This window comes from Rhinolophus sinicus, chromosome 15 (assembly GCF_057876585.1).
Source record: "Rhinolophus sinicus isolate RSI-liver-muscle chromosome 15, RSI-T2T, whole genome shotgun sequence".
NCBI classification, from domain to species: Eukaryota; Metazoa; Chordata; class Mammalia; order Chiroptera; family Rhinolophidae; genus Rhinolophus; species Rhinolophus sinicus.
In genome coordinates this window covers 63,467,627-63,480,373 of record NC_142515.1, presented here as the reverse complement: position 1 = coordinate 63,480,373, position 12,747 = coordinate 63,467,627, and the positions used below count along the sequence as shown (strand labels likewise).

At 43.0% G+C, this 12,747-nt stretch overlaps 1 protein-coding gene across 4 annotated transcripts in view; it reads right to left on the bottom strand.

Moving 5' to 3' along the window:
• The window catches only part of WDFY4 (WDFY family member 4), a 324,321-nt gene that overhangs the window by 219,252 nt on the left and 92,322 nt on the right, over positions 1-12,747 (bottom strand). For all 4 annotated transcript variants that reach the window (XM_074337248.2, XM_074337250.2, XM_019730128.3 and 1 more), the window contains one exon: positions 11,365-11,458. In XM_074337248.2, coding sequence (XP_074193349.2) covers positions 11,365-11,458 — 94 coding nt within the window. The remainder of the gene's footprint in view (positions 1-11,364; positions 11,459-12,747) is intronic.

Below are 12,747 nucleotides of genomic sequence, written 5' to 3'. Positions count from 1 at the left end.
ACCAGATGGCTTCACTAGTGAATTCTACCAAACCTTCAAAGAGGATCTAATACGAATCCTGCACAAACTCTTCCAAAAAATTGAAGTAGAGACAGTACTCCCTAACTCATTCTATGAGGCCAACATTACCCTGATACCAAAACCTGGTAAGGACATCACAAAAAAAGAAAACTACAGACCAATATCTCTGATGAATACAGATGCAAAAATCCTCAATAAAATTCTAGCAAATCGAATACAACAATGCATTAAAAAGATTATTCATCACGACCAAGTGGGGTTCATCCCCGGGGCACAAGGATGATTCAACATATGCAAATCCATCAATGTGATACATCACATAAACAAAATAAAGGACAAAAATCATATGATTATATCAATTGATGCAGAAAAAGCATTTGACAAGATACAACATCCATTTATGATTAAAACACTTAATAAAATGGGTATAGAAGGAAAATACCTTAACATAATAAAGGCCATATATGACAAGCCCTCTGCTAATCTCATAATTAATGGAGAAAAACTGAAGCCCTTTGCTCTACGTTCAGGAACACGACAGGGATGTCCCCTATCACCTCTGCTTTTCAACATCGTGTTGGAAGTCCTTGCCAGAGCAATCAGGCAAGAGAAAGAAATAAAAGGCATCCAAATTGGGAATGAAGAAGTTAAATTATCACTCTTTGCAGATGACATGATGCTATATATAGAAAACCCTAAAGACTCCACCAAAAAGCTATTAGAAACAATCAACGAATACAGTAAAGTTGCTGGCTACAAAATCAACGCACAAAAGTCCATTGCCTTCCTATATACTAACAATGAAATCTCAGAAAAAGAAATACAAAAGACAATTCCTTTTGCAATTGCAGCAAAAAGAATAAAATACCTAGGAATAAACTTAACCAAGGATGTGAAAGACCTATATGCTGAAAACTATAAGACATTTTTGATAGAAATTGAAGAAGACACAAAGAAATGGAAAGACATTCCGTGCTCATGGATTGGAAGAATCAACATAGTTAAAATGGCCATATTACCCAAAGCAATATACAGATTCAATGCAATCCCCATCAAAATCCCAATGGCATATTTTAAAGAAATAGAACAAAAAATCATCAGATTTGTTTGGAACCACAAAAGACCCCGAATAGCCAAAGCGATCTTAAGAAAAAAGAACAATAATGGAGGTATCACACTTCCTGACTTTGGCTTGTATTACAGGGCTACAATAATCAAAACAGCATGGTATTGGCAAAAAACAGACACATAGACCAATGGAATAGAATTGAGAACCCAGAAATAAAACCACATAACTATGGACAGATAATTTTTGACAAAGAAGCTAAAAACATACAATGGAGCAAAGACAGCCTCTTCAATAAATGGTACTGGGAGAATTGGATAGCCACGTGCAAAAGAATGAAACTGGACTGCTATCTGTCACCATGTACCAAAGTTAATTCAAAATGGATCAAAGACTTAAGCATAAGACCTGACACAATAAACTGCATAGAAGAAAACATAGGTACTAAACTTATGGACCTTGGGTTCAAAGAGCATTTTATGAACTTGACTCCAAAGGCAATGGAAGTAAAAGCTAAAATAAACGAATGGGACTATATGAAACTTAAAAGCTTCTGCACAGCAAAAGAAACCATTGACAAAATAAAGAGGCCACCAACTGAATGGGAGAAGATTTTTGCAAACAGTACCTCCGATAAGGGGCTAGTATCCAGAATATACAAGGAACTCATGCAACTCAACAACAAAAAAACAAACAACCCATTTGAAAAATGGGCAGAGGACTTGAAGAGACATTTCTCCAAAGAGGACATACAAATGGCAAATAGACATATGAAAAAATGCTCAACATCACTAATCATCAGAGAAATGCAAATCAAAACCACAATGAGATATCACCTCACCCCAGTCAGAATGGCTATCATCAACAAGACAAATAGTAACAAATGTTGGAGAGGCTGTGGAGAAAAAGGAACCCTCATCCACTGTTGGTGGGAATGCAGACTGGTGCAGCCATTATGGAAGGCAGTGTGGAGGTTCCTCAAAGAATTACGAATAGAATTGCCATATGACCCAGCAATCCCTCTCCTCGGTATCTACCCAAAAAATCTGAAAACATTTAGAGATAAAGACACGTGTGCTCCAATGTTCATTGCAGCTTTGTTTACTGTGGCCAAGACATGGAAACAACCAAAATGTCCTTCGATAGATGAATGGATAAAGAAGTTGTGGTATATATACACAATGGAATACTATTTGGCAGTAAGAAAAGATGATATAGGAACATTTGTGACAACATGGATGGATCTTGAGAGAGTAATGCTGAGCGAAACAAGTCAGACAGAAAAAAAAGCAGAGAACCATGTGATTTCACTGATATGTGGTATATAAACCAAAAACAACAAAAGAACAAAACAAACAAATGAGAATCAGAAACTCATAGACACAGACAATAGTTTAGTGGTTGCCAGAGGGTAATGGGGGCGGGGGGTGGGGGGTGGGAGATGAGGGTAAGGGGGATCGAATATATGGTGATGGAAGGAGAACTGACTCTGGGTGATGAACACACAATGGGATTTATAGATGATGTAATACAGAATTGTACACCTGAAATCTATGTAATTTTACTAACAATTGTCACCCCAATAAATTTAATTAAAAAAAAAAAAAAAAAAGAGTAGATGGTACATATGAGGTCTGACAATTAAATTCGCGAACTCATCCTAGAAAAAGTGCTAAATACCTCATCGCTGAATATCACTATGGTCATCTTTGAAGTACTCCCCTTGGGAAAAATTAAAAAAAAAAAAAAAAAAAAAAATAATGAAAATACCTCACATTATATTTGTGTGTGGGAGTCAACAGTAACAGCACCCATGAAAGCACTTTCTTATAGGATGCAAGTGTTTCCGAGATATTAACCCCTCTTCGTTCCTGTCTTCTTCTCTTATCTAACATCAGTAAGATTCCTTCCAACTGAGCGGCCAGTGTGCATGGCCACTGTGTTGTGCCAGCTGAGTACCTGAGCAGAGCATACACCTATCTTGTCTCAGGCCCCATCACTGGCGAGGCGAGAGGAGCAAACATCACCGTATGCTTACTGTTGGCAGGCATTCTTTTAGTGCTTTTGTGTACTAGCTCATTTAAACCTCAGGTAAGCATCATGTTCTAGAGGCTACTATGACCCCATTTTACATATGAGGGAACCAAGGCCCAGAGACTATGGCTCGCTGAGGCTACCCAGTGAGTGGAGGGACAGGAGTTCAAACCAGGGTGTCTGCTCCAGAGGCCACTGTATTGCGGCAGTTGCTGACCCTCAGGCCCCTAGGTGCGGACTCATAGAACACCTGCTGGTTCCAGGTTTCAGAGCTGCCTTTACCTTGCAGGTTCTGTGTGCAGCAGCACCTCCAGCCTCCTGTAGGTCAGGGATGTTGTGGGAATTGAGTTAGCATGAACTGAACCCAGGCAGAGCCGATTGAAACTGCTGACGCCATGGATTGGGCACTGTCTTAGGCCACCCCCTCAAAACTTATAGAAAAAGCTGAGTGCTCATGGTCCTGTCCCACACAGAGGTTACCTGAATTTAGGAACTGACACATGGTATTTGTCACGAGCCACATATAAATGTGTCTGACCGTTCCCGCCACCTTGAGAAGCCAGGTGGGTGTCTAAGAAGATGCACCTCACCAATGACCACATTCCCAAGCCTCGGGCTCTCAGAGCCAGTCAGGATTACAGGGGGCACAAGTTCATGTGCTGGATTCTGTTCATCTCAAACCTAACACCCCACTTGGAACGCCCAGTGCGAGCTGCTCACAACCTCCATAGCTGCCCATCCAGTTTCGACAAGTGTGTCATTATATTGAGCCTAAATTTTTCACTGTTTACCTAACTGGTCCATGTCTCTCTTTCATTGTCTACTTCTACCACCAGTGATCCAGCAAGTGTTTTCCCAGCTTTCATTCTCCTAGAGTCTTCTCTCTTTAGACTATGCACCCTGAGATCAGGCCCCTCATCATACTAAGTTCCCACGTCTGGACAAACACAGGTGTGATTTGTTGAGGGATCAGTGGCATCATCGCCTCCCTTTGGCAGAGCACTATACTTCTATACATATATAGCCAAACATAAAATTCACCATAGTGGTGTCCTCACCCCACTTGGAACTATTATTGACCTTGCACCAAACCCCCTGGGACTCTCATACACAGTCTTCTGTCATTCCTTATCCAGTGTGTGTGTGTGTGTGTGTGTGTGTGTGTGTGTACATTAAGACATGAGCACAAGCATGATTACCTCTGCTGAATTTTGACTCAGTGGATTCTGATCCATTGCCTATGCTGGTAGAGACCTTTTGCACCTCCATTCTGTTATCTACCATTCAAGCTTCACTCAGATCATTGATCAAATGCAGAACAGGCAGAGGAGGGGACACCAGTCTTTTGAGTCTTAAGTAGATATTAACATATAATTCAATATCAATTCTGTTATTAATTTATCAATAGTATAATGCCAGTCAGAAATGTACCTAACATATATTACCTTTCACTTGATATTTTCAAAATTTTATGTATCATGACCCGAGTCCTAGGGACACAGAGAACCAAGGCTGGAAGAGAATGGTAGGAGGTCATCATGCCAGCATCTATATGAGCACTCACTGTAGGCCAGGTTCTGTACTAAGAACTTTACAGTTATATTCTCCACCACTCTTCTCAATGGGAAAATACTAGGAGACACTGAGACTTTAAGAGGATGCATCAATTTCCTCAGGTCACACAGCTAATGAGTGGCAGAACTGGCACCCACCCCAGGTCTTACTCCAAAGCTCATGATTTTAACACTGCATTGTGCACTCATAAGGAAGGGAGCTTAGTATCTCATGAGGGTCATCAAACTCATGGTCTATAGAAGTGTTTTATTTGGTGGGCTTAGTCTGGCGTTGTTTTTGTTTCCCCCTAGTTAGAGGTGAGCACTTTAGGCAGAGCAGGCACCCTTCCCTACAGCCACCGGCTCACCACTCCCTGTGGTTGACACCTGGCTTGATTTAGGCATTTCCTTTACCTCTCTGACCCCAAGACTTTGAGTCTGCAATCCCTGTGACCTAGGCCAAATCTAAGTAGCTGAATTTGAGATGCAGAAACGGAAGTGGACTATATAAATCATAGAAATAACGATGAGAAAAAGGACTAGAAGAAAGATCATCTGATAATTGGACCCGAGCTTATCCTCTCCAACTTAAACGTCCACTTCGCGATTCTATGTCCACTGTAGCTTGCTTCTGACGCTCTTATCTCCATGCAAGATGATCTCTATTTGCTATATTTAGAGGCTTTTCTAAGAAGTCATCACCTGGAGTGTGATTAGGATCTGAGATCGTCACTCAGGAACAATAGAAATATTTGGGGGATGAGGTTCAGAAAGAGCATGAGGGACCTAGAAATTCAACATATTTGGAATTTCTAATGTGCTACACTTTAACAAAGCGTTATCTATTTCCTTGTTGGAGGAAATGGCTCGCTTTTTAAACAGCCTGCCGGTACACAGTGCTATCCAGAGCTATTAATGCCGTCGATATTTTAGTTATTTGAAACCCATGTGATTAATTCAATGTGTTTGAGACACAGGCAAATTCCAGAAAATGGCACTCTTTTCCAAATTGAGGCACAAATGATTAGAAAGACAAATGTGGCTCCCAGCCTGATCTTATTTCTATCCCATCAGACTGTGTGGGACGTTTCCATGGCAATAGAATCTGGAACCACCAACAGTGACTGGAGGTCAGAACGATCATGCTGTTGCTTCTAATGACCTCCCATGGCTACCACTTCCTTAGGAAAGGCAACTTGGCACAGAGGCAGGAGGTCCAGGAGCCTCACGTCAGGGATAGCCACCACCTAGCTATGCCGTTAACTGTCACTTAATTGTACAAGTTTCAAGTCCTCATCTGCTAAGTGGGAATAGAGACATCCATCTTGCAGGGTTGTTATAAAGATTTAATAATAACATGCTTGTAGAGTTTTGGGGCACCTGCAGCAGCAGCTAGAGTATGTTGCAAGGGCTTCCTGCGCTGCCGTAAGTGTTCTGCTCACCACGCTAAGCATGCATGTGCTGCTTCATTTCTTCCTCGAGGTAATGCCAAAGGAGATATTATCCCCACTACATCAAAGAAAGTTAAGGATAAAAGAGGTTGACTAATGTCCCATGGCTCTGTGACTGCTAAGTGGCAGAGCTGAGATGTGACCAAAATCTGCTGTCTTCAGAGCCTGAACTTTGCCTTCACATAGTGGGTGCTCCTTAAACATGGTGGTGGTGGTGGTGGTGGTGGTGGTGGTGGTGGTGGTGGTGGTGACAATGATGATGAAGAATATGGATAGTAACCCAATAAAGTTCAATCCTCTTAACAGGGCATTCGAGGCCCTTCATAATGTGGCTTCAGCCAGCCTTTCAGGCCACTCACTGCCTTTGTACCCAAGTGGTCTCTCCTAGCCCAGCTGAACGATTCAAAGTCCCCAAATGGGCATTTTCTTTTCTTTTTTTTTTTTTGCCTCTCTCTGGGTCTGAACATCTCTTCCCTTCCTCCTCTATCTAATCTGGCATAGACACATCTTTTCTTTAAAGCTCAGTTCCAGTGTCCCCCTCCCCTCTGTCTCATGGCCTTGTGGACAAACCTTTGTTGCAGCCATCAGAATGTTGTCTTACTCTCTTCTACACTTCTCTCCCTACCCGCCCTCGAAGTCAGACTGTGAGTTCCTGTGACATTCGGCTTTGAATCCCCAGTGACACCTAGCAGGGATTTACTAATGATTCCTAGCTACAAACACATCACAGTGTTTCCTCCAACACAGGCTGAGTTCCACATTCCTGGGGCAAGTGGAGTGGTGCGTGGGTCCGGAAGCCCTGCCAGTACTGGTCTGAGTTCTCGCCCACGGCCACGTCCTTATGGCAAGACTCTCGTGACTCCTGAGCATGCCGGGCAGGGAAAATGTCTTTGTTCCCAAATGTATTTGTTACTGGGGCCAACTCAGCTTCAAGAGAACTTCAGCTGAACTCCGTTTTTGCCTTGTGCCTAGGACATCACTCACAGTAAAATTCCCGCAGTCCGATTGTAATACTGGCAATGACACAACAGGGGGGGAAAAAAGCTGGATTATCTGTTTCCAAGAGCAGCTCGCAGTGCTAGCATTTTGGAGAGGAAGAAAGCACCTCTTCTTTGTGAACAGAGAAAATTTAATGTGGCCACAACCCGTATATGTAGTTATTTAAGTTGTTGCTTCCAAAATGGTATCTGCACCTTGGAAAGCCATCAGTTTTTCACCCATAAGGTAGGAAGAGCATCTGAGGAATATAAAGTGGGTAAGAGCACAGGGAAAGCCGTGAACCATCGGGCAGACCTAAGGTGAGATGCGTGGGAACTCACATCCCATCTTGTGAGGAACAGTGCCATCTACTGAAACTTCCTGCTCCCTTTTCTGCTCCAAAGTCTGCAGTCTTGCAGTCAGTTTCATTTCAGCATTTTATTGTGTGGTCTCATTTCTCATTTGATTTACTATTCTATTTGTTATTATGAGGTTTTTCCACCCCTCCTTTCAGAAATCAATTACTATAATTATCCAACTTTGAAGAACTGCTGATTAGGCATCTGCAGAAAATATTTCAGAAAATGCACCACTACATTTCATTTGCATGTTTGAGAGATAGTGAAGGAGAATTAGACTTTTCCTAAATTACTTATTGTGACCTGAATAGAGAAAAAGTATCCTACCAAATGGGATTCTCATTTGCATATTTAATTTGGCTCATTACCATCATAGGATGAGCAGAAGTTCTTCCCCGTACACTAATACGACAGCTCGTGGGGTTTTTGTGAAAGTCAGGCTTATCCACAGAGTTTCCCTGCACTAGGAGAGGAAAGGACAGGCAGCTGTCTACTATGTACCATTGCGTCAGCCATCATTGTGGTAGAATTTGCACAATGCATTCAGGAGCAACCGTTTGGCTGCTAAGATCACCCAAACCATGGGCTTAGTTGTTTTCATTGCAAGTCCATTGCATGGTACAAAATATAGGAAATCAGACATTCTCACAATGGGATGACTGCACCTAGAAAACCATACAGTGTCCAGACTGCACCACCTTGCATCCTGCAAGAGCTGCAAAGATGAGAGACTCATTCATCAAACATATTTTGACCTTGGGCCTGGGAGTGTTTCACATCTCCCCTCACCAGCCCCAGGACCTTAGGAAGTTACACAACTTTCCTGAGTCTCAAACACTTGCAAAATGGGGAGATTTTCATGTGCTTTCACGGGATGTTATGAATGTTGATGAAATAACATTCCTGGCATAGAAGAATGTGTATTCATTTCTGATATGCTCCAGACAGACACTGTCTTGAATACCAAGGTAAAGACAGTAAGGTCCCAGGCTTGAGAAAACAAAATGACTAGAAGACATTTGGTTAGGGATCAAACATTTGTATGCATCAGTTGGATGCTTAAGACAAGTACAGTGGCTGGTTTTTACAGATGCCCCAAACAATCTCCTCTCTCCTGCACACACATGGCACCCACACGTTAGGAGGTGAGGCACACATCCCTTTCCATTGAGCCTAAGCTGAACTTGTGACTTGCTCTGACCAACAGAACACTGTGGAAGCAACGCTGCCTTGCTCTAGGCCTAAGCCTCCAAAAGGCCTGGCATCTACTGCTTTTGTGCCTCTGGGAGCCCTGAGCTGCTATATGGCCTTTTGAAGAATCCACTTGCAGGGACACAGGAAGAGGCCAGATGGAGAGGGCTCCATGGAGGAGAACTCGGGATCCTACCAACATCTCGCAACAAGGCCCCAGACATCTGACCCACTTGAGCCAGCCCAGGAGCCCCGTGTCACTTGGGCAGCCTTGTGAGGTACCCCCTCGATGAATAAAGACGCCAACTTTGATGCTCCAGCCCAGCCAACACCATGTGGAGCAGAGACGAGCTGTCCCTGCTGTGCCTGATCCTGACCCACAGAAACATGAGAATGACTGGTCACTGCTAACTTGGCAGCAGTTTGTCACACCGCAGGGGATAACTAAAGGAGCACTCTAACCCATTTTATCCCTGTCTACTGATATGCCATAAATGTCAAAAAATATAGAGTGCATTCATTTCACTATGAGATGTGTCCTTAGTCATTGGTTTGAAACGTCACTTCATCATCACTTTCCAGCAGAAGAACAGGAACCAGAAAAAGGATTTAGTTACAAAGGGACATGTAAACATGGGACCTAGATAGTCCTTTTTTTCACTCCTATAACAAATACTACAGAATTTCCTTAGTGAAAACAGTACCCTGGGGGGATGAGTGAGAAGAGGGAAGGGAGTAAGAAGCATAAGTTGTCAGGTACAGGATGTAAAGTACAGCATAGGAAATATAGTCAATGATATGGTGATGCCTATATATGGTGTCAGGTGGGTACTAGACTTATGGGGTGATCACTTCATAAGTTATATAAATACCTAACCACTATGTTGTATATCTGAACTGTAATTAATTTTTTTAATGGAATAAAAAGAGAAACAGTACCCTTCCCTACAAATCAAGGCTTTTTCTCTTTCACTCCATTTCCCTCGCTGATGTCGGAAAGTTTGCAATATTTTCACTAGGTCAGTGTCATTTCCAGGCTGTGATTAATAATGTCACTAGTTGTCATTTCTTCCTAAAACATATCACCTCCTTTTTAACTCCCAGACAAAGCAAAGCCAGAGCCATGCCTCCTCACCCCCATTCTCTCTACAGAAGCCCTGCTGTGCATTCAAAAGGCCAGAGGACCTGTCACTGGGTAGGACCACATTTAACACCAAGCCCACAACTGGGAATCCTCAAAAGTCACTTAAAATATCTGAGCCTCCATATCCCTCCTGGTTAAAATGAGGACTATAATCCTCCCAAAGAAACTTCTAGGAGGATAAATAAAGGTTAAAGTGCCCAGCGCTATGCCTGGTACATAGGAGGTGCTCAGTTCAATTCATTTCCTTTCCTCTGCTGTAGATAAATCTAAAGTGTGCATTTTCCAGGTTTTCCTCAACTCTTCTGGTTTCTTTCTTGAACTTTTAAAGTACTTATTCTCCAAGCTGAGAGTACTTTTTCAGGATTTGCCTCATTCTGTTGCTCAGTGTTGTCAGCCATAACAGTCTGCCACCCTGAAATGAAGCCTTAATTCTACCAGGTCAGAAACTGGGAGTCACCTTTGCATCTGCCCTTTTCCCACTCATTGTACCCCATTCATCTCAGGGTCCTGTGATTCTGTCTCTGAATATGTCTCTTGACTCCTTTCTCTTCACTCTTTCTAACAAACACCTTTATCGAGCTACCACCATGTGTCACTTGGACTGCAGACATGGCTTCCTGACTGCTGTCCCCTTACCTCTTCCATACAGCCTCATTCCAAAGCTATTCTCCACGCTGTACCCAGAGATATATTTTACACGAAAACCTGATAGTGTCATCCTCCACTCACTTGAGAAAGGCGGCTTGTTGCCCCAGGGATAAAACCCCACCCCAGACAGGGCTCACCTTCTTCCTCTGTCTGCCCCAACCTGCACATTTCCCACTCTCCCCGGGCGCCCCGAGCCCCAGCTGCCTGCAGCAGTCTCATTCACACCTAGTTAACTGTCACTCATCTTTCAGGGCTCCGCTGAAATGTCACCATCTAAGAGATGGCTTCCCTGACCTCCACCCCTTCATCTAAATTAGACTTAATTAAGACTTTCCTCCACCTGGATTCCCATTATTCTCTCTCAGCACCCTAGTTTTTTCCTCTTAATACCACTTGTCACAATTTGTAATTGGACACTTATTTGTGAGCTTATTTATTCAATCTGCACCGTAACCACCTGCCAGACCCCACCACGGAGGCAGGCTCCGTGGACAGTGCTCATCTAGGTTAGCCCTGCATGCCTTGCACAGAGCTCCAAGTCAGGGTCATGGCCAGCACCCATGGAAATACATGAAGAGCAAAGAACTCCTCGTCCCTGCAATTCTTGGGGCTGTCCATAGCCCTGGCATTGGCCTCATGAAGGTTAAATATTTTCAGTTGTTTTTTGTTTGGCTATTGTTTTTAGAAGATTACTTCACCAATAGAAGTGATCTGTTTTGAATGACCTTGGAAGGTGGGCAGAATTTAGTCAAGGGTCTCAGACACATTGACCATCCTCAACAGGATGTACTTCATAAGGGTGGCTCTGCTAATGGAGGACTGAGGGCAAAAGCAGAAAGAAAAACTTAGCGTCTGACCAGAGGAGCTTCAAAGATCACTCATGTGCAAAAGACACATATGTGTGTTCATTAGCAGGTACCTGGGGGTGATCGCCATGGTACAGCCGAGGCAGCAGTCTCACCATGATGCAGAGGACCCCAGGATGCATGATGACAGCATCTCCTTCATCCATCCTGCAAGAGAGGGAAGCAGGACATCAGCCTTGAGCCTTTTGCTTTTCATAGAATTTTCTGGATCTTTCTAAGATAGGCCACAATACACATCCTCAGTCTACTACTTATTATCTCTATGACCTTCAGCTAATTGATCTGAGCCTAATTGTCCCCACTTGTACCGTGTTTCCCCAAAAATAAGACCTAACCGGACAATCCGTTCTAATGCATCTTTTGGAGCAAAAATTAATATAAGATCTGGTCTTATTTTACTATAATATAAGACCAGGTCTTATATAACATAATATAACATAATATGTAATATAATATAATACCAGGTATAATATAATACCGGGTGTAATATAATATAATATAATATAATATAATATAATATAATACTGTACTTTCTTCACAGACCTATAGAGTAATGCTTCTGTGCACCAAAGCTCAGAGCCTGGCACATAGTTGGTGCTAAATGACAGTCAATTCCCTGGTCCTTTTCTCCATATATGTGGGAGATGGCAAAGCACTCATTTTATGTTACACACACACACACACACACCCCACAAGGGCTTCTAGATCTCTTCAAGTTGCTATAAGCACAATCTACCCTGTCCTAGCCACTGAATGCAACTAAAAACCCAGACAGAATGCATGAGCAGCTCACTGAGACTCTGAAAAATAAATGATAGCAGAGAAAGAAACCAAACCCAAAGTACCATACAACTGGCAATGAGTTTCCTGGGGCATCTCCCTCTGGCATCCCCTGGTATGGGCTTCACAGAACTGTGCACCAGGCATGGACAGTACACACAGAGCTACAAGAGAAAGCCTCTACTTCTGGTGTGAGGAGCAGCAAAGGAGGCTCCAAGTTACAGAACATGAAGGAGAACCCCTGAGATTTTCTTTGTTGGGCATCTCCATTCTTCCTCATCCTGGCCTCCAGGCAACCCCATAGCAGAAGTGCTGGCTAGGCAGGCATCTGAAATTCATGGAGAGTAGAATTCTATTCTCAGACCAGATGAACTGTGGTCCCAAAAGTGTAGGCAAAATCCCCTTGCTTTTGTCTCTCTGTTTCCTCTACTTGTTTGGCCCCAGAGACAGGTGCTATTGTGGGAAGTGTGTGGCAGAGCAGGGAAACAAAGCCACGACTTTCTAGACAGAAGAAAAGGAAAGGGTGCCTGAGAGCTAGACATTGTTGAGGAGATGATGATGAGGACGAGGCTTAAGAAAGTGAGATGACTAAGTTGTTTATCAAATTCTGGGCTCAATTCTGAGCTGCACGTGTGTGGATCTGACCCTAAACCACA